Below are 22,658 nucleotides of genomic sequence, written 5' to 3'. Positions count from 1 at the left end.
GAAAAAAATACTTTCCATCAAATTTGAACCCAGTAGATGGAAGCTATCACGGAGTTCTGGTACTGGGCATAGGCTAACTAGGTCTGGTTTTGTCATCAAGGCTCCTGGGCCTCACACTCTGACCAAGCCAACTGCAAAGTCAAAGTCTGATACAGACCAGTAATTGCAGTTTGTTCATTTCATGACTCTCCCTTTAGTCATGAGAAGTGGCTGATGCGGCTAATCTGTACGGGGTCTTTTCTGGGACAATATCTAGTAGAGGGTTGCATAGAAAGGACCCACAGGGAAAGGATAAACGAGGACCCTCATTGAGATTCCAAACGGGTTTGCTCGGAGGCACAACCGTTCTACGTTACCGTGGTCCTACCACTGTCCCAAGTGTTCCACTCCTGGATGTGATTCCCAGAGCATCTCCCGCTCTGTTCCCCCAGCTCCTGCTAGCTGTGGAGATTGTGCCTCATCTCCACTCAGCTCAGGGCTTGGATGGTGTCCTGGATAAACCATTTCTGCTATGGATCTCCCAAACTTGACCCACTTCAGATAGCGCCTCGTACTCCGCAGACCGCGCTCCACCCCTTATTCATGTCCTGGTTCCAGCTAGAGCAGGGGAGGCATCAATATCTTACATATGTTGCCCAGGTAACCAATATGGCATTCAGATGCTGTGTCCCTCAAATATTTCCCCACACGCCCGCTGTGACTGGGACAATTTCAAAACTAAAAAATCTGCCCATTGCCTAGTTCAACCTGAGGTTCAAGAATGCGGTTTGTCCCTCACTGGGCAGCTGAAATGTTTGACCAAGCTGAAGCGTAATTGTGCTGCATGTCTTCCCACCATTTGCCTCAGCAGCAAAGGGATTGGGGAGGTGGGGAATCTCTCCTTCATTTCCCTTTTCTCCAGGTAGCCATTTAAAATACCACGTGCCTTAAGGCCTTTAACTGGGTTAAAGCTTCAGCCCTTTCAAGGCCCCTTTCCCGGGCCAGGCCTCCGTTATAATCTAAGTTCATTAAAGTATTATGGCTTCTTGCCATTCAGACTTTCTCTTCCATAGATAATATATAATTTGCCACCTTAGTTGTCAATGTTAACATTGCTTTCTGCCCTAATGTGCTTAAATTCCAACGTAATGGTGAAATGCATCACGTGTATCATTCAGAAAAAGTGTAAAATGTACTCTCAATTCTCTGTAGCTAAATGTGTACAAGGCTTGAACCCGGTCTTCTTAGTCGACATCTTCGACGAGACAAAGAAGCAAAAAGACAAGGAAAACAGTAACAAAGTTACCAATAGCTAAAGAGTTTCCCCGAAACCGTTAGCGTCGACGACGCAGTAAAAAGGGAACTGATGTCATCACGCTGACGTAAGCATAATAAGGAGTCAGTGACGTCAGTCGGAGTCGCGCGCGATGCCGTGCTCCTCTGACGTCAGACACGCCGGCGTGCTACAAAAGAATTTTCAGAACGTTGCTGACGCAGGGGGATATTTACAAGGTGAGGAATCCACTGGCAGATGTATCCATCAGAAGTACTGAACATCAGAAAAACGTTTTAAAAACATGTGCAGGCATTTGAGGCTGTCAGGGGTGTCACGAAAGTAAGGGAACGGTTTAAGCAGCTGCTTTTAGCCTGTATCCACCCTCCGCACCCGATGCTGCAGGCCCTCTACAATCACCACTTTCTTTCAAGGAATAAAATACACAAGCAAAGTTGCTCAAAACAGAGAGCAAACTGGAGCACAAAGTAAAAAAGAATGTTTTCAAGAATATATTTAAGGAAATTACATCTCTCCAAAAACTTGTTTCGAGAACCACCACCATAGGATGCCACATAAGACATAGATCCGCTATATTAGAGGAATAATTGAGACAGGCACATGACGCAAGGATTTAGCAGGCCTGGAACATGTTTGTGAGAAGCAAAAGCAATGGGCACACACAGGCAGGCATGTCTACAATCTTCTCTCTGCGCTGGATACTTATAAGCAGCTGGTGTTTGAATTTTGCGACCTATACTCAGTGGCATACGTAACATTACAAATTAATAAGGAAAGCTGGCTGTAGAGTCAGCTGTGATCTCAAATAGGGACTATTTTCACCAAAGACATAATGTGAAGGCAAACAAATATACACATCTGTAAAATACCATAGGTTCTTCCCGAAGGTGATGGACAGCAAAGGGGTCTTAACCAAACAAGCCCATAACTAAAGTGGGCTGACCTTAAGTCTCTCTCTGGAGGTGTGTGGTGGTGCCAACATGAGGGCCTGTCAACAACCAAAGACGTCTGCAGCCAGCAAGACCCAAATTAGCAGAATTCTTTACAGAATTTCAACATACATGGAGTGAGACAAGAACAGAGAACTAATAGTATTAAAAGGAAGTCAACTAAAATTTGTACATACAAATACAACGATTGTTTTTACTCACGTGGTAGTAATGATTTCGTCCTTGGTTCGTCGAAACAGCAGTACTGGGCCCTGGTATCTAAATAGGAAAGATATTATCAAAGACAGAAAAGTGGAAAAAAACATTTCAGGAATTCTAAACGTTACGAAGATATATCTGCCTTCCGCTGTTATATAAATGACAGTGTGGACTATGCACAAGTTCCAGGCCAAAGGCGTCAGGTGCACCTTGAATTACCACTGCAAATGAAGCACTCTCTCCCGCTGGAGGTTCAAATAGCGAGTTCAACTCTGTTCCAGGGGAAGTGTCAAGTCAATCGGCCTCTTTTAAGCCTATGTAACCATTGTCATCAACATAATCAGGGGGGTAAATCATCTCCACCCTCATAATCTCTAGGTGGTGAAAAGCTTTGGTCAGAATTATTTGAGGGTGTGTCCACTCTAGAAGGGATACAGGATTGGAATTAGGCTATATTGTGACCAGCAGAGCAACTTCGTTTGGGATTGCGCTTAAGTCAGTTCGGGGTCAGACATTGGGCCCAGCACCGAAAAGGAAGGGACTGAAGCAGGTCATGGATCCTGTATGGAAGTCTGCACTGAAGCCATACAGAGTCTGTGACAGAGCCGAAGGTGTCCGATGGCGCAGAGGACAGATCATCTGCTGGTAACCAGAGGGTCCTGCAGATCCTTGCACCCCAAGACACACTAGAGGGAGCCAGACGAGTGCCAAATATTCACAACATGGTCCCCTTTAAAGATTTGATCGGCTATGACATTGCTGATAGCCAGGGAAATTCAGGAGACACTCCGGGACCAACTGAGGAATCTGCTCCGCAACTGGAGCGGCAGTGGGAGACCGACTGACATTCTGACTTAGCGATTTGCCTTCTTGGATTTACATCTGGAAGTTGACTTTGACTCACTGTAAAGTTTACCTCAGGCAAGAGTGACCTAGACCTGGAGTGAGACTTGCACGAACCCGCAACTTCTTCTTGGGTCATGTGGCTTCTCGGTCCCAGATCAGAGAGCATGAGGGTGCACATGTTGCACGACTTTGAGTAGTGTTCCGAACCCAAATACTGGTCTGTGACAAACATCTGTTTCCTTTAGTCACCACATGGTTTGAAATCTGTAATTTTAGGAGGGGACATCATTTCCTAGCACTCTGGCTTTTCTTGTTTTAAGAGTTGTCGGACGTCTGACAAAATTGGGAGTAGAGCTCCAGATCTATGTTGAAGGGCGAGGAAAGAAAGGAACTGGAGTCAACTAACAAGGGTCTCATATGGGATTCCTTTTGTAGTATATAAAGCAAACACTGAAGTTCCTACTTTGTACACAAGCACATGCCTTAGGTTCCTAACGAAGCACAAGAGAGTGCAGGCCAACTACAGAGCATTTTAAATTGATATTCAATCGCATAGCAAAGTTCATAGAATAGCCATTCTATTGTCAAATATACTGCTCCTGGAATCAAGACCATCAACAAGATAGGTCAATATGCAGAGCTCCCGCTTCCCAAATGTAATAAACCGAGCTAGGTCAACCCTAACATATTAGAGAAAGAAGTCACCTGCAGAGCTGTTCTGCATTGTTCAAGTTCAAATACTGCCTCACTGTACGTGTCACCAGTCCTCCTGCATGGAAAAAGTAAGAGTGAATGGGTTCAGTGAGCAAGTGAGAGGCACCTACATATATACTAACACAATCAAATAAAGCAACATACAAACATTGAGGCTCGCAGAACAACAGTTATACATAACCTACAGAGCAAGATGCACACAGCAATGTGCATCAATGTCTAATGTCAGGGAAGCAGGAGGGTATGCGCACCAGCGCAGCTGTGGTGGGGGTGGCGCGGGGCTAAATGGGACAAAGAGGCATATTGCTTTCCTTGATTATTTGTATGCATGTGTCATCCAAGTCAATATGTGCATTGCCAATGCTGGTTTCATTTGTGGTAGGATTCATAAATTAATAATAGGTCTTTTGATATTTTCATAGTACAATTATTTTTAAAACAGAACACAAATAGCAATGCTGCTTTCATGTAGCCATTGCGCTAATCAAATCAAGTCTGATCCCAGAATAAGAAACCGAAAGTAAGCTTCCCTTCTGCAGAGTGGATGCCCCTAATGACGAGCTCTGGACACGATACCTTTCGAAGGCTTGCTGATAAAGGCAACGCCAAGTATACTGTATCTCTGTCTGAGACTTGTGACGCTAGCAAGAGGTGGAAATCAGACTTCTCATGCTGAGATATCAGCCTCCTCACCCAACATCGACAAAGCTTAAGAGTGTGCCCTATTAACAATGTGTGAGGGTAGTATGTACTAACTGTGATGAAACGTGGGAAAATACCTGGTCCAGACAGAGTATGTTTGCCCTCGATGAATAAACTGCATGTTGCCTTCTTGGACCTAAACGCTGCCGTTGTGTTGTTTTTCCTTAGAAAGAATCCGATTTAAACAACAAATAGGATAGGAGAACAACATGTAAAAATATGCCAAAGTCTACTATGGAGCAAGAGCGGACCAACGGATGCTTTCCAAGGCCAGCTTTATTGAATATTTGTATATACAATCTGGGTGATTGTCAGTGAGAGGCCTGTTCTAGTTCTGCTCTTAGAAGATAATAGGGACCTTATATTCAGGACAGAGAGTAGGCCATGCAGATTCCTGGAGGCCTTCATCTGCTAGTGGACAGGGAAAAAAACACTCCAAAAATCTATGTCCCCAAGGACAAGAACAGGAAAACTTGTACAAAATAACCCCAATAATCGTAGAATTTAGAGAGACTTCACAGGAGAGTGTCCTAATTCGTGTACATGGAGATTCACTTTACAGCGTGTCTGACACGGATACCCAAATTAGAAAAGTACATTCTAAAGGTGCTGTGGATAATTTTAACTGGATATCCAGTGGATGCTCCTTACAGGTCACCATGAAAATATTAACCCAAATGTAATGTGCTTTGGATGGGCCCGAATGGTAGGTGGTAATACAGGCACACTCATGCTAAATGACAATCATTTTTTAGATTATTGCTACAATAACTTTATTCTACCCCAGTTTGGGAGAATTAAATCCTAGTCCATAATAGTCCATACATTAACAGACCTTGAGAAAAAAGTAGATCAATCTTAGAAGCAACTCAGAGGTTTGTTTCTTTAAGTCTTCTCTACTAAGTTTGATAGGCTGCTATAGGATAAACACTTGTATTTGTCTAATTCATATTAAAATATTAGCACCGTTTGTGAAACCCCACAGTAAAAATATGTAAAGGCACACAAAGAAGGGGATTTTTGGACAAATGAGAAATGGAAAGAGGATCTACATCTCATAAAAGCCAAATGACATCACTGCCTGCAGCACCAAGTTTTGTAGCATTAATACACATTATGTGGTCTAGGAGCCAAACCACATTACCAGCAGCTCTACCTTGTTTACCCTATTTCAATGTGGTTCAGTATGTGGCAGGAGGTGCTGAAGACCTGGAACTCCGGATGTGAAATTGTGGTGGCTTTTGTACGATGATGGACACGAATGAAAAGGTAACAGAACAACTAAGGTTGCAACAGCAGGGTCAAACAGAAACTCCCTTGAGGCAAACATGCCTATCAGATGACTTGTGGAGGGCCAAGTAAAGTATGCAGGCAGGAAAGACCAGCGCTATGGAGTGATTCTACAGCTTAAGTCAAAATTAACAGTATTTCAGATGACTTCTGCAGCAAAATATTCTGCTACCACTAGCTAGTTTATGCACTGAGAAATCACTAGAGTTTGAAATGCTACATGCTAAGTCCATGCTAACACAGCACATTGCAATATATTATCCATTGCAGTTCAAAATAAAGGTATTGATAATTTCTTACGCCAGCTTTCCGGCATGACTTTCAAGGCCAGAGGAACAAGGTCATCAAAGGAGGCATCCAGAATCAGGGCGCTGATTTCAGGGTAGGACATGGTGGCCCAGGTAGCTGAAAAGATAAAATGCATTGGGGAATATTGTGCGGTTCCTTCAACATGCACTTACCAATGTTACAAAAAACAGTACTAGGATACCCTGTGGTACAAGAAAAAAGTTACTAATCTGTAACTTCAGTTGTCCAGCACTGGCATCCTACATAAAATCACATGCTTGAAATATTCACTGATGTCAGCATGGGAATCCTTGGTAATCATTGGTTGTTTGAGATGGAGGAGGCGTACCTGTGTATGTTTTCAAACATCATAATAATCACTAAATGCCTCTGAAGAGGACAAGTGCATTTCTAATGTGAATCTATAAAAGACACCAATGAAGGAGGACTATGGAGACCAGTGACTCCCACAGCTATGGATCATTCATATTGTTACATGCTTGACTTATGAATACCAAAGCAGGTTGCAAATGATAGTGGGCAGCAGGAAGGCACTCGGCTTAATAAGTCAGGTTGAATGCCACCATCTGTTCTACTGCTATCTCTCACCTTAACTGTATATTAAGGCAGCAGCCCTTTGTGAAGGTATGTGTAGAAGCTCATACTGCAGCCCTGCAAATGTGTGTGATGGTCACTCCTGTTCAGATCTACTTGTTTTGCAATGGAAATAAGGAGTGAAAGAGGAAATTGCTCCACGCTCATTAGATTTCTCAAAGAATACACATGATCAACCTGAAAAAAGGCTTTATTTGTTCACATAAGACTTCATACAGCAAGTCACATCCAAAGAGTTGAACACACTTTCAGCTTGAGAGAAAGCAAGAGAATTGTTGCATTGAGATGAAAGGAGGAAATAATCTTTGGAATGAAGCAGGGTTTGGTGGCAAAGGTGAACTTGTCTTTTGTAAACTTGATGAATGGTGCCTGGACAATAAAGGTTTGAACCTACATAACTTACTTCGGTAAGGTAAGAAAAGCAAAAAGAAAATACATTACTTACTGTATTTCTCCAGTACTGGCATTTTTCATAGATTCACATGCTTGAATCATTCCCAGTTGGTGAAGTGGGAGTCCCGCAATATAGTTAGAAAAAAGTTCAGTGTAACACATTGTCTATAAGGGCTAAAACACCTTCACTTCAATAACTTATCCACATCATTTAATAAGAAATAAACTCCAGCCAATCAGGGGACAGCACACTCTAGAACACCCCCTATAGAGGCTTTATTCCTTCAGATTTTCAAGCCTAGTTGTGATAAATCAACCGTATAAGAATTAGGTGAGCCTCTCAAGGGAGGAGTTTGAGTCGCATGTGAATTTATGAAAGATGCAAATACTGGAGAACTAAATTACAGATAAGTAACTTATTTTCTTCTCCAGTATCTGATCTTTTATCAATTCAAATGCTTGAATCTGGCGGTTAAAACACATGCAAAATAAGGATCATAATGACAAAATAGAGGATGGTGGGATAAGTAGAAAAAGCAAAGGCTCACCTTATTGGAATAAATGACATATTACCACTTTTCCACACAGCGACATCTCTCTGTACTAACCTCCAGGCAGTAGTGTTTTGTAAACGTGTATCTGCGCTTCCATGTTGTCGCTTCACAAATGTCTTGAAGAAATTCACCAACGAAAAGAACAATTGTCTTAGAGACACTTCTGGTAGAGTGCGCTCGTACCTTTGCCGACATAGGTCTTACGGCCTTTTGATGACAAAAGTGGATAGCCGCTGAAATCCCTCAAACTATAATTGGGTTGGAAAGTGGAAAATCTTTACAATGATTACCATATGCAACCAGGAACTGCTCTGATTTTCTCAATTATCTTGTCCTGTATAGATAGAATTTCAAGCATCTTTTAACATCCAATGTATTTAAAAGCTTTTCTGCAGCAACCTATGGATTTGGAAAGAACTCAGGACAATTGTTTCATTTAAGTGAAAATCATCTGGAACTTTACAGATGGATTGGTTCATAAAGCCACGCCATAATTTTCGAATTGCATAAATGGTTCTTTAATTGTGAAGGCCTGTATTTCACTATGCCTTCTAGCTGATGTCAAAGCTAATTTCACAGTGCCATCTTCCATGATAAAAAACGTCATTTCGGCTCTATGAATGCTTTCAAATGGAGGCTTCATTAGTTACGACAGCACTGTATTGAACTGATAATATGGAGGAGGTTGCTTTATTATAGGGGTGACTCTGAAAAGACCTTTAAGAATTTTTTTGATAATTCTACCAGACGCACAAGTTACTACTTGTGTAACGATATATCTGTAAGAGACATTAGTTAGTGATAGATTCGTTACCTTAGAATCTCCCCAGGCGTCAGACTGGATCCGGAAACTTTTGCGTAGCAGTACCCTTGTGCGTCGGTATGCGCCGTCTGCGGCTCCGCGTCCGTCGTCGGCGCTGGGATGACGTCGCTGGAGTACTTAGACACCGCCCTCGCGTTCTGACGTCAGTTCTTATGCATAGCTTTTCCGCGCTAGAAACGCAGAGCCATGATAAAAACCAACACTGGTGCCTTGAAACTAGGGCCCTGAAAGGGGATGACCTTAACCCTAGATATCGGTACGCAGAACGGGGAGGATGGGTGGGGCGGTAAGGAATCTATCACTAACTAATGTCTCTTACAGATATATCGTTACACAAGTAGTAACTTGGCATCTGAAAGACACGTTAGTGATAGATTCCTTACCTTAGAATAGATACCCCAGCAATACCAACCCCAGTGGTGGGTCTGCGAACCAATAATCACATCAGAAAGTCCTGGAGGACGGAACGGCCAAAGAAGCATCCCCCCGGACTTGGCTGTCCAGGCAGTAGTGTCTTGCGAACGGGTGCAGCGAGGTCCACGTAGCTGCCTGACATATGTCCTGCAAGGGGATTACCCGGCCCAGGGCAGTAGTAGTCGCCGTGGCCCGAGAGGAATGGGCCCTCAGCCCAACAGGAGGTTCCTTTTTAGCCAAAGAATAGCACACCTGGATGCACAACACGATCCACCGAGAGATGGTCCATTTGTGCACCGCCCGTCCCTTCTTAGCGCCCACGTAACCAACAAAGAGTTGGTCATTGTTAGACCCGTCTGCTTCTGAGAGTCCCCTCACCACTATGATTTCTTTTGTTCCCCTGTACCTCCCAAAATTTGTCGCTTTTTATTTGTCTACCAGGAATTTTTATGTGTTGTCTCATGGGGTTAGATGTTCCTTGACGCCCAGTTGCTCACAAGGTTTGTGGCACCTTTTTACAAGGCGCCTGGCCCAAACCTGTGGCATTACAAACTGGGGTTGTCAACCTGTGTAAATGAACCTAAAATGGTGGACACCCTTTTTTCTCATGTGAAGTGACTCCCATTGGAGCCTTCATGAACCCTGGCCTTTTGAGGTTTTGGCGCCCTTTGTTTGACGCGCATTTCTGACAGGAATTCCTTTATTTTCCTCAGGTACACAAAATGGCTGCTCTAGAACCCCAGTACGGTGGCTGTGAGTGTCCTAAATACCCCTCAAGAGTGCCATGTCATTGTCACAGCCAGAGAAGGTTCTAGAACCTTCAGGCTCGTGCCAGTACCCCAGGGCACTGGCTATATAAGGCCCAGTCCCTGGCGGCCATTTTAGATGAGAAGATGATGAGAGAAGATTAGACTAGAGAAGAGATTCCAGACTTGACACCAGATTGACACCTGCCCTGTTGACCCCTGAGGTGGCTGGTAGCGCAGGCAGTAGAGCAGCAAAGGGTTGCTGGCGTTGTGTCTGACTGGCGTTCCAGTCAGCTACGTGAGAAGTGATCTAGCGCCTACAGCGCCTGCCCAGCGAGTACCTCATTGCCCCCAAAGACTGTGGCCCAATTCGTGTGCCTCCCCGCTCCCCCGGTGGTGAACTGTGATCGATTTATCGAGTCGCGAGGAGAGAGCAAGTTCGCCGCGACCGCGATCGTCAGCTGTGCTCCCTTCGCGACAGGTGCCTCTAGAGGGGAGCTCGGACGTCTCCGAGCCCCACCAGCGTAGAGCGCTTCCTGCGCAGATTGAAGGTGAGGTGGTGCGCCGGGGCGGGGAAAGGCCGGCCTTCGTTGGGCGGGACTAGCGTCTCTGCCACTCCCCAGGGACCCGAGAGCTGTAGCTGTGGGCGGGAACCACCCTGAATGCGGAAGTCGGAGGGAGGTCCGTGGTGCCCCTGAGAGCCCCGTCGCTAACGAGAGGAGTGCTGTGCCCGACTGAATCGTATCTTGAATTGCAGCCGATGTGAGGTGGGCCCGTTTCTTCATAGTGAATGCAGCGTTGTGAAGGAACTGTGAACCGGCATTTATTTAACTGTGCGCGAAGGTTGTGTGACCTCTCCGGCAGCCCGTTCGTCAGTCTAATGACTTTGAACTGGTGCCGCCTGTGCTCAAGTGGTGCTAAAGCCCGTAGGCGCGCATAGACTTCACCGGCAAAGCAGAGATCCTATCCCGGTGACTGCCGAGTGCAAATGATGTATTTACTGTGTTTCCTTGCCTTCTAGATATACGCGCATACGCCTTGAGTGATTATCAAAGAGTCCCAAACCTTATTTTGTGCTCAGAGAAGCCGTATACCTGGTCATTGAAAACAGCATAAACTGTAAGAGTTATCTTTCCCATTTGAAACGTATTGCAGATGTAATGATTCTAAAGTATTTAATTGGTGGCAGCGATACCAGAAGAAACATGTGGTTGTTTATTTGAATGAACCAATATTTATTCTGCTATTTATTCTGATATTTATTCTGATATTTATTCTGATATTTATTGTGACACTCATTCCTGAAGTTATTCTATTTATTAATACTATTTATTACCAGAACTGTATGACCAAAAGAAATGTATATGTGCTTTCCCAGTCAACCCTATTTACAACAAAGAACTTTTATATAAAGGAATCGTATTTTTCTACAGCAGTGGTGTGGTGTCCTTCTTTTTGGTGTGGATGTACAAGGAGTTATTATTGGGTCAGAGCCGGCTTAACACTACAGCCTTCACTTGCCTTGTCACTTGAGCCAAGCTACCCCCTTTGTGCTGGGCTTGCCCATCGCAGGTCCAACATAAAATTGGTGCTCAGCGGGTGGGATTGCGAGCCGTGCTTGTTTTGAACCCCATAATAATTCAGTGTGAACCACAGGTACACACCCGGAGTTTTCTCCTAGCGGCCCTCAAATTCAACGTTTTGCTTTTTCCAAATTCTTTCCTGGAGGTGGGTGGAAGTGACCCTCAAAGTTCTTATCCTGGTCACCTACTTCGGGGTGGTTGTCCACACTTTTCACTGACAAGATGGAATTCGAAATGTAAGAGCTGGAGACCTATACTGTGGCACAGCTCAAGGATTTCTGTCAGGAGAGGGGAGTGTTTGTCAGGCGAGGGGCCAAAAGAGAGGAGCTCCGTACTAGTCTGCGAGCATGGGTGGAAGCACACACGGAGGAAACGGTGGAGGAGGAGGAATCGGACAGAGGTACTGTCATTGATAGGACTGCGGAATGTCCCCCGGGGGTGGGTGAGATGTCAATCAGCCCCAAGGCAACCTCACGGGAGGGCAGCAGTGTGTCATCGAGAGGGTTGTCAGAAACCGAGTTAGCTGACAGGAGAGAGGAAAGACTGTTAAGGTGGGAAATAGCAAAAATGGAGTTGGAAGAAAGGCGGGAGGGGAGGAGGTTGGAACATGAGTCCAAGCTGGAGATGGAAAGGAAAAGGATGGAACACGAGTTCAAGCTACGAGAACTCGAATTCCAGGCCCCTAACATCACTCCGAAGGGTGTCGAGTCAAAGGAATTTGCCAGGGAGCCCAGACCCCATTTACCCAAGGACGTAGTCGCCAGTTATACCGCTGGAGACGACATAGCCAAGTGGCTGGCAGCCTATGAGGTCTCCTTAAGAGCCCATGGGATCCATGAGAAGCATTGGGGTGGTGGATTATACCGGTACATGCCTCCGACAGGTAGGGATGCCCTATTGGCCCTAGACCGGGAGGAACAGGTTAATTACCCCGCCATGAAGGTGGCGCTCATCAGGATGTTTGGGTTGACCCCCGAGAAATACCGGCAAAGGTTTAGGGGCAGCCACAAGCTGAGCTCACAGAATTGGGTTGACTTCCTGGATTTTGCTAAGAAAGCCCTGGATGGGTGGGTCCAAGGTAATGAGGTGGAGGACTATCGAGGGTTGTACGACCTGATACTCAAGGAACATCTACTCGAGAAATGTCTTCCCGAGCTGAGGCAACACCTGGTAGACAGCAAACTTACTTGCCCCCGTAAGCTTGCTGAGGAGGCGGACATTTGGGCAAGTACCCGAGTGTCCACGAAGGGGACGGGAGGAGATTCTCAGAAGTCCGGACAGGGCGCTCCCCAGAAGAAAGAGGGGGGAGATAACAAGAAGCAGGAGTTCTCCAAAGGCCCCCAAAATACCTTTAAGGGGAAAAGTTTCTTCTCCACTTCTAAGGCTAACCCGCAGAAGAACCCTAATCCTGGCCAGAGTCAGCAGCCAAGGGTTATCCATTGCTATGAGTGCGGTGGTATTGGACATTATAAGGGAGACGTGAAATGCCCAAAGAGACCACCCCCTCCCACTGGAGGAAAGGCCCCGGGAGTCGCTAGTGTAGCGCTCGGGGAGGAGATGCCCTTAGTTAAGGGGGGGGAGTGGGCGGGTGTCACCTTAGTGTCCCTGGGTGATCGGGAGGTGGTTCCAAAGATCCAGGTGTCCTCAAATACTACCAAGTATGGGCAATGGGTCACCATCAATGGCCATAGAGGGGAAGCTCTGAGAGATACAGGAGCCAGTATGACTATGGTAAGGAGTCATCTGGTGTCCTCAGAGCAGGTGATTCCAGGCGTACTTCATCCAGCCGCAATGGCTGACGGCAGAATTGGCCACTATCCTGTGGCCGAGGTTCCCTTTGAGTGGGGAGGGGTTGCAGGTTCACTCCGAGTTGCCGTAAGCCCCGCCGTGCCAGTCGATTGTCTACTGGGCAATGATATGGAGTCATTCTCTGCTGCTTACTTGGATGACATAGCTGTCTTCAGTAGCAGCTGGGAGGATCACTTGCAGCACTTGCAAGCCGTTCTCCAGGCCCTGGAACGGGCTGGCTTGACAATCAAGGCCAGCAAATGTCAGATTGGACAGGGGTCGGTAGTGTACTTAGGACACTTGGTGGGCCGGGGAACGGTGCAGCCCCTTCAGGCGAAGATTGAGGCAATCATGGCCTGGAAACCCCCCAAGACCCAGACTGAGGTCCGAGCCTTCCTGGGCCTCACAGGTTACTACAGACGATTCGTGAAGGGGTATGGCACTATCGTGGCACCCCTTACAGAACTCACGGCCAAAAAGCAACCCAGGAGAGTCATTTGGACGGAGGCTTGCCAGCGAGCCTTCGACACTCTGAAACAAGCATTGTGTAAAGCTCCAGTCCTGAAGGCTCCAGATTTTTCAAAAGAGTTCATTGTCCAGACAGATGCATCCGACATTGGCATTGGGGCGGTGCTATCGCAACTCAATGAAGAGGGTCTGGATCAACCCGTGGTCTTTCTGTCACGAAGACTGCTTCCCCGGGAACAGAGGTGTGGAGTACCATCGAGCGGGAAGCCTTTGCGGTGGTCTGGGCACTGAAGAAGCTGCGACCATATTTGTTTGGTTCACACTTCCTTGTTCAGACAGACCACCGACCCCTTTATTTTTATTTTATTTTTATTTCTTATATCGCGCTGGAATCAATCCCGTAAGGGTATCTCCGCGCTTTGCCAGCCATAGAGTCATCAGGTTATGTGAGACAAGATATTAAAGGGACCGAAAGGCTTCTTGGAAAAGGAGGGTTTTTAGTGCCTTTCTAAAAGACAGGTGGTTGGTAGTCATTCTGAAATCAGTAGGGAGTTTATTCCATAAGGCAGGACCAACCGAGGAGAATGCACGATCTCCTTGTCTGCATTTTTTTGTTACAGGTGGTTTTAAGAGGGCTTGGTTGCTTGAACGGAGTGACCGGCCAGGTTGGTACAACTCAAGAGATTGTGATAGGTATTTAGGGCTAGCCCCATACAAGCACTTGTGGACCGTACAGCATATCTTAAAATTGATACGCTGCCGCATCGGGAGCCAATGCAGCTCTTTCAACAAGGGCTTAGAGGGAGTCCTGGCCGGTACATTCATGACCAATCTCGCCGCTGTGTTCTGGACTACCTGCAAACGACTCACTGCATCTGCATTCGCTAGAGTCAGTAGGCCGTTGCAGTAGTCCAGGCGGCTAGTAACCAGGGCCTGTACAAGTGTCTTCCTATAGGTGGCAGGAAGATATGGGAAGACACATCTGAGAAGGCCAATGGTGTGGAAACACAGCCCTGCGATGTAGTTGGTGTGTTCCTTTAAGGTCAGTTTTTGGTCCAACTTCACCCCTAGATTTTTAACATGAGGTTTAGAGGAGGCTACTGGGCCCAAATCTAATGGCCACCAGTCTGGGGACCAGAGGAGACTCGCCTTGCCAAAGAGCATAACCTCTGTTTTTCCCACATTACATTGGAGGCAATTTACAGCCATCCAATGTGACACTGCCCTCATACCCTCAGCAAAATTCTCCTTGACTTTAGGGCCAAGGGAGCTGAAAGGGTAGAGGAGCTGGGTGTCATCAGCATAGGAAACTGGAGTGAACCCATACTTCCGCACAATCTCAGCAAGGGGGGCCACATATACATTAAACAATGTAGGGCTGAGGCATGAGCCTTGTGGCACCCACTTCGTGAGCGCCCTCGAGGTGGAACGATAGGGGCCCAAGCTGATAGATTGTGACCTCCCGGAGAGAAAGCTCTCCAACCATGATAGTGCTAAGCCTCCAATTCCTACTCCCTGCAAACGGCTGAGAAGGATGTTATGGGACACGGTATCAAAGGCCGCGGACAGGTCCAACAGCACTAGAATCATGGAGCCTCCTCTATCCTGTGACATTTTGATCTTATCTGTCACAGAGAGAAGGGCCGATTCAGTGCTGTGGTTGGGCCTGAACCCAGATTGAGATTGGTCCAGGCCCCCTGTCGCCTCGATAAAGCTGGAAATGATGGTGTTAACGTGTTTCTCTGCCAGTTTGCTAATGAAAGGGAGGAGAGAGATAGGCTTGTTGGCTCATGCAAATGAAGGGGGAAAATCCCAAACTGTTGAGGTGGTCTTTCTCCCTACAGGGAATGGACTTTCGGGTGGAACACCGGCCCGGAGTTGACCACGCCAATGCAGACGGTCTCTCCAGGTATTTCCGCCTTAGTGTTGAGGACTCCCAAGGGGCTGGGTAGCTCTCCCCACTTTCAGCTGGGGGGGACGCGTGTTAGACCCGTCTGCTTCTGAGAGTCCCCTCACCACTATGATTTCTTTTGTTCCCCTGTACCTCCAAAAATTGGTCGCTTTTTATTTGTCTACCAGGACTTTTTATGTGTTGTCTCATGGGGTTAGATGTTCCTTGACGCCCAGTTGCTCACAAGGTTTGTGGCACCTATTTACAAGGCGCCTGGCCCAAACCTGTGGCATTACAAACTGGGGTTGTCAACCTGTGTAAATGAACCTAAAATGGTGGACACCCTTTTTTCTCATGTGAAGTGACTCTCATTGGAGCCTTCATGAACCCTAGCCTTTTGAGGTTTTGGCGCCCTTTGTTTGGCGTGCATTTCTGACAGGAATTCCTTTATTTTCCTCAGGTACACAAAATGGCTGCTCTAGAACCCCAGTACGGTGGCTGTGAGTGTCCTAAATACCCCTCAAGAGTGCCATGTCATTGTCACAGCCAGAGAAGGTTCTAGAACCTTCCGGCTCGTGCCAGTACCCCAGGGCACTGGCTATATAAGGCCCAGTCCCTGGCGGCCATTTTAGATGAGAAGATGATGAGAGAAGATTAGACTAGAGAAGAGATTCCAGACTTGACACCAGATTGACACCTGCCCTGTTGACCCCTGAGGTGGCTGGTAGCGCAGGCAGTAGAGCAGCAAAGGGTTGCTGGCGTTGTGTCTGACTGGCGTTCCAGTCAGCTACGTGAGAAGTGATCTAGCGCCTACAGCGCCTGCCCAGCGAGTACCTCATTGCCCCCAAAGACTGTGGCCAGATTTGTGTGCCTCCCCGCTCCCCCGGTGGTGAACTGTGATCGATTTATCGAGTCGCGAGGCGAGAGCAAGTTCGCCGCGACCGCGATCGTCAGCTGTGCCCCCTTCGCGACAGGTGCCTCTAGAGGGGAGCTCGGACGTCTCCGAGCCCCACCAGCGTAGAGCGCTTCCTCCGCAGATTGAAGGTGAGGTGGTGCGCCGGGGCGGGGAAAGGCCGGCCTTCGTTGGGCGGGACTAGCGTCTCTGCCACTCCCCCGTGACCCGGGAGCTGTAGCTGTGGGCGGGAACCACCCTGAATGCGGAAGTCGGAGGGAGGTCCGTGGAGCCCCTGAGAGCCCCGTCGCTAACGAGAGGAGTGCTGTGCCCGACTGAATCGTATCTTGAATTGCAGCCGATGTGAGGTGGGCCCGTTTCTTCATAGTGAATGCAGCGTTGTGAAGGAACTGTGAACCGGCATTTATTTGACTGTGCGCGAAGGTTGTGTGACCTCTCCGGCAGCCTGTTCGTCAGTCTAATGACTTTGAACTGGTGCCGCCTGTACTCAAGTGGTGCTAAAGCCCGTAGGCGCGCATAGACTTCACCGGGAAAGCAGAGATCCTATCCCGGTGACCGCCGAGTGCAAATGATGTATTTACTGTGTTTCCTTGTCTTCTAGATATACGCGCATACGCCTTGAGTGATTATTAAAGAGTCCCAAACCTTATTTTGTGCTCAGAGAAGCCGTATGCCTGGTCATTGAAAACAGCATAAACTGTAAGAGTTATCTTTCCCATTTGAAACGTATTGCAGATGTAATGATTCTAAAGTATTTAATTGGTGGCAGCGATACCAGAAGAAACATGTGGTTGTTTATTTAAATGAACCAATATTTATTCTGATATTTATTCTGATATTTATTCTGATATTTATTGTGACACTCATTCCTGAAGTTATTCTATTTATTAATACTATTTATTACCAGAACTGTATGACCAAAAGAAATGTATATGTGCTTTCCCAGTCAACCCTATTTACAACAAAGAACTTTTATATAAAGGAATCGTATTTTTCTACAGCAGTGGTGTGGTGTCCTTCTTTTTGGTGTGTATGTACAAGGAGTTATTATTGGGTCAGAGCCGGCTTAACACTACAGCCTTCACTTGCCTTGTCACTTGAGCCAAGCTACCCCCTTTGTGCTGGGCTTGCCCATCGCAGGTCCAACAGTCATCCACCCGGAAGTGGCGTGTGTGATCCAGATAGTATGAGAGCGCACGTTTTGGGTCCAGACGGTGGACCCTCTCTTCCTCTTTCGAGGGATGCGGAGGCGGAAAGAAGGTGGGCAAGGTGGTGGGCAAGGTGATGGACTGCCTGATGTGGACTACCTTGGGCAGGAAAGAGGGTCTTGTCCGCAACACAACCTTATCCGGATAGACAGAAAGGAAAGGAGGTTTAGAGGAAAGAGCCTGGAGCTCACTCCCTCTCCTGGCCGAGGTGATGACAACCAGGAAAGCCGTCTTAAGTGTAAGAAGACGGAGAGGACAGTTATGGAGCGGCTCAAAAGGAGCGCACATCAGGTAAGTTAGAACCAGGTTCAAGTTCCACTGGGGCATCACAAAAGGAACTGGGGGGAACATATGAGTGATGCCCTTCAAGAATCTGTTAACAATCGGGGACTTGAACAAAGAAGGCTGATCAGGTAGGCTCAAGAAGCCGGAAAGGGCAGAAAGGTAGCCCCTGATAGTGCCCAGAGCAGAGCCCTGCTGGGCATGAGGAGAACCTCAGAAAGGGGGGCAGAGAGTGGATCCACAGCCTTTGCTGTGCACCATGCCACAAATCTGTTCCACCTGCAGGCAAATACCGACTTTGTGGAGGGATGCCTGGCTGCCAGAATCACATTAGAAACTTCAGGAGGCAAGTCAAATGGCCTCAACTGTCGCCGCTCAATCTCCAAGCATGGAGGTGGAGACTGGACAGGTTCAGGTGGAGGACCGTCCCCTGCTGCTGCGACAGAAGGTCCTCCTGAAGAGGCAGACGAATCGGGGGATTGACAGACATGTTGAGTAGCTCTGGATACCAATATCTTCGTGCCCAGTCCGGAGCCACAAGGATAACCTGGGCCCGGTCGCGCCTGATCTTCTTCAGCACTCTGGGTAGAAGTGGTATAGGCGGAAAGGCGTACAATATACCGCAACTCCACTCGCGACGAAAAGCGTCTCCGAGCGAGTGCCGCCTTGGAAATTCCAACGCGCACAACTGATGACATTGCACGTTCTCTTCTGTGGCAAATAGATCTAACCAAGGCTCTCCCCACTGCTGAAAGAGGCCTTGCGCCACGTCCGAGTTCAGACGCCATTCGTGATCCATCATGCACCGACGGCTGAGTTTGTCTGCCCTGGCATTCAGGGAACCTGCCAGGTGTTGAACCACCAGGGTCCCGCCCTGATGTTCCAGCCACTACAGAGCCTCCTGCCATAGGGTCCACGACCCCACCCCGCCCTGTTTGTTGCAGTACCACATGGCGGTGGTGTTGTCCGTGAACACCTGCACTACACTCCCTCGGACAGAAGGGAGGAATGCCTTCAGTGCAAGCCGGATCGCCCACAGCTCCAGAAGGTTGACGTGGAGCCGGGACTCCGCCGGGGACCAAAGGCCTCTGATCTCCGCCTCTCCCATGTGGCCCCCCCAGCCCTGGAGGGACGCGTCCGTCACAACTACGTGCTCCGGTTGGGGTAGGGAGAGGGATCTGCCGCTGACCCAATCGCGGTCCGTGAGCCACCACTGCAACTGTCTTGCAGTGCCCTGATGCTGGGCCCACTGAAACTACAGGTCCCACTGCAGAGCCCGCATCCGGGCGTGATGCACCAGAAGGATGCAGGAGGCCATCAGCCCCAGAAGCCACAGCGTCAACCTGACCGAGACTCGGGATGAAGGCTGAAAGATCTGAATGAGAGCCTGAATATCCCGAACCCGCTGTTCGGGAGGATAAACCCGAAACTGCGCCGAGTCTAGAACTGCTCCGATGAAGAGGAGCTTCTGAGAGGGACACAGGTGTGACTTCGGCACATTGATAGAGAAACCCAGCAGGTGAAGGTCGGCCGTAGACTGGAGGTGGCTGACGACTGCCTGGGGCGAGCCCGCCTTCAACAACCAGTCGTCGAGGTAGGGGAAGACTGAAACCCCTAACCTGCGCAGATGAGCTGCGACCACTGCCATCACTTTCGTCAACACCCGTGGGGCGCTGGTAAGGCCGAAGGGGAGCACGGTAAACTGAAAGTGCTCGTGGCCTACCGTGAACCGCAGGTAACGCCGGTGGACCGGCAGGACGGGGATGTGGAAATAGGCGTCCTGCAAGTCCATCGCTACCATCCAGTCTCCTGGGTCTAGGGCAGCTAAGACCTGAGCCAAAGTCAGCATCTTGAACTTCTCCTTTTGGAGGAAGCCGTTGACGTTCCGTAGGTCCAAGATAGGGCGTAGGGCCCCTTTGCCCTTCTTGGTTACCAGAAAATAGTGACAGTAACAACCACACCCTAATTCTGGCCCAAGAACGCGCTCGATGGCCCCCTTGGCCAAGAGGGCCGTAACTTACTCTTGCAGAAGTTTCAAGTGATCCCGACACGCGGAGGTATTGAGGTGGCATGGCCGGAGGGGACGCCTCGAAGGGGAGGGAGTAGTCGGACGATTTGCAGCACCCACCTGTCCGATGCGACAGTGCGCCAGTGGTGGTGGTGATGGCGGACCCCGCCCCCCACTGGCGTCACATGGGCCTGAAAGCACGGACTAGGAAGGTTTTGAGGCGGATGCTGCAGGGGCAGGTGTGGACTGGCCTCGCCGTTGTCCCCGACCGCCACCACGGCGGTTTCCACGCCCGCCACCGAGCCGGATGGAAGTTGCGGCCCGTGGCTGGCAGAACGTGTGGGGGTGCCCCTTCCTTGGCCACGAAAGGGGCGAAAGGCAGCCGACTACAGGCGCGGGGACGAGAGGCCCAAGGACTTGGCCGTAGCCCTGGAGTCCTTAAAGCGCTCAAGCGCATGGTCTGCTTTGTCGCCAAAGAGGCGACGGCCATCAAACGGCATGTCCATAAGGGTGTTTTGGACATCAGCCGAAAAGTTGGCGGACCTCAACCAGGCGTGGTGGCAAATCGCCACCGTCGTTGCCATCGCTCTGCCTAGTGAGTCCGTGGTATCCAGCCCACACCGGATGGAATACCGCGCTGCATCTCGACCCTCCGCAAGGGCCTGGGCGAGTTTAGTCCGGACCTCCTCCGGACATTGTTGCAGCATGTCCGCGACCGTGTCCCACAGAGAGTGGGTGTAACGGCCCAAGAGGCATGCGGTGTTGACTGACCACAATCCCAAACTCAGGGAGGAGAATACCTTCTTCCCGTATTGCTCATACCTCTTGGATTCCCGATCGGGGGCAGCCTCCGGGAATGCGGTCTGGGAGTTAGAGGCCTGGATAACCAGACTCTCGGGAGTGGGGTGGGTGGACAGGAAGCAAGGGTCGCCCGGAGCCGGGCGCTGGCGCCTGGCCACGTTCCTGTCTACAGGCGGACCTGTAGCGGGCTTGGACCAGGTGCCCGGAAGAACGTCTGACAAGGCCTCATTAAACGGCAGCAGAGGCTCGGCCGAGCTTGCCTGCGGCTTAAGGACCTCAGTCAGGAGGTTAGTCCTCACGGCCGCGACGGGAAGCTCAAGGCCCAAGGCCTTGGCAGCCCGCGTCAGCACCACACTATAGGCAGCCCCGGTAGGAGGGGAGACAAAACCAGTGTCGGGCGAAGTGTCCAGACCACTAGCCCCCCCAAGCGCACCTGTCCAGTCCTGAGAAAACTGGCACTCACGTGCCAGAGGGTCCTCGGACCCCTCCCAATCCCCCCTCGTCACCCATCACCTGGTATTCAGGTGCAAAGGATGGGGCCGGGTCGTAGAAATAGAAATCTCCCATCGGCGCCGCTCCGACGCCAGACCCGAATCGAGGGTAGGACCAGGGACGGCGGCGTCCTGGGACGGCGCCGGGGGCGACACCACGGTAGCCGGCGCCGTCGAGGTCGACCCGGGTCCGGAACCGGGTCGAAGCACCCGGCCCGCGTGAGGACCCAGTCGGGACCGCTGGGCCCGCAGGAGCCGCGGAACCCAACAGAGGAGTGAGCAACCTCATGGCCATGAGGAAGGCCTCGATCTCCTCCGGCGTCGCGTGCTGCCCAGGGACCGGCGGGTGTGGAGCAGGCTGCGACGCCTGCAGCTCCGGCGGAGCTGCGAGGGCGGTGTCGCCCAAACCCCCGGCCACGTCACGCGAGCGTCGGGGGGAGTCGGAAGAGCGATGACGCCTCTTCGACTGCATGTGCCTCTTACCTGAGGACTTCGAGCCCGAAGACTGGCGACTACTCCTGGAGCTATGATGACTCCGACCCCGCGACCGGTCGCTCGACCTCCTCGCGGACCGGGACCTCGAGCGGCGCGGGGCCGACTGCCGGAGCTCCGAGTCACTTGTTGGACCGCTCCCGTCTAGCTTTGGACGTCAGGACCCGGCAGTCGGAGCAGGACTTGTCGTCGTGGACTGGGCCCAGACAGTGAAGGCACCGGCGATGGGGGTCAGTAACCGACAACAGTCGGTTGCAGTCAATGCAGGGTTTGAACCCGGGCATCCCTACCGGCACCGTCGGAGTTGAGAGACTTCGAAAAATGATCAAAAAGGATCGAAAAAGTTAGTCAAAAATTGACTAAGGGTACCACTTTTTCCGGACTTGCGCTTGCTGGCGCGAAAAAAAGAAGAACTGACGTCAGCGCGCAAGGGCGGCGTCTAAGTACTCCGGCGACGTCATCCCGGCGCCAACGACGCCGACGAAGGACACGGAGTCGCAGACGACCCCTACCGACGCGCAAGGGTACTGCTACGCAAAAGTTTCCGGATCCAGTCTGACGCCAGGGGATATTCTTAGTTAAGGTATCTATCACTAACGTGTCTCTTTCACATCATAAAAATGGCGAAGCAGACGATCTTCTATATCTGGAAATTGCAGCTGAGAGCACATTTATTGAAATATGAACAAAACCTGTGTTAGCAGCTAAATGCAGCAGAAAAGACAGAATATGTTCTGGTGGTGCTGATACAGGGTAAATGTTTGATTTGTGGCACATTAAACAGAAACCTTTCCATTTAAATTGGTACATCCTGTTGTGAAAATCCGCATTGGCTTTTGCAAGAACTTCTCTACAATCTTGTGGAATGCTCAAGTTTGCAAAATCATTTAAAACAGAAGCCAGACTGACAAGTGTAAAGATGTTGGG

At 49.4% G+C, this 22,658-nt stretch overlaps 1 protein-coding gene across 1 annotated transcript in view; it reads right to left on the bottom strand.

Moving 5' to 3' along the window:
* The window catches only part of ABHD16A (abhydrolase domain containing 16A, phospholipase), a 266,232-nt gene that overhangs the window by 98,909 nt on the left and 144,665 nt on the right, over positions 1 to 22,658 (bottom strand). The window contains exons 13-15 of the mRNA XM_078646007.1: positions 6,274 to 6,378; positions 3,973 to 4,036; positions 2,425 to 2,481 (exon numbers count right to left, since the gene is read on the bottom strand). Coding sequence (XP_078502133.1) covers positions 2,425 to 2,481; positions 3,973 to 4,036; positions 6,274 to 6,378 — 226 coding nt within the window. The remainder of the gene's footprint in view (positions 1 to 2,424; positions 2,482 to 3,972; positions 4,037 to 6,273; positions 6,379 to 22,658) is intronic.

Source organism: Lissotriton helveticus, chromosome 5_1 (genome assembly GCF_964261635.1).
Source record: "Lissotriton helveticus chromosome 5_1, aLisHel1.1, whole genome shotgun sequence".
Taxonomy (NCBI): Eukaryota; Metazoa; Chordata; class Amphibia; order Caudata; family Salamandridae; genus Lissotriton; species Lissotriton helveticus.
The sequence above is the reverse complement of the archived record's forward strand: the minus strand, read 5'-3'. Positions and strand labels throughout refer to the sequence as shown.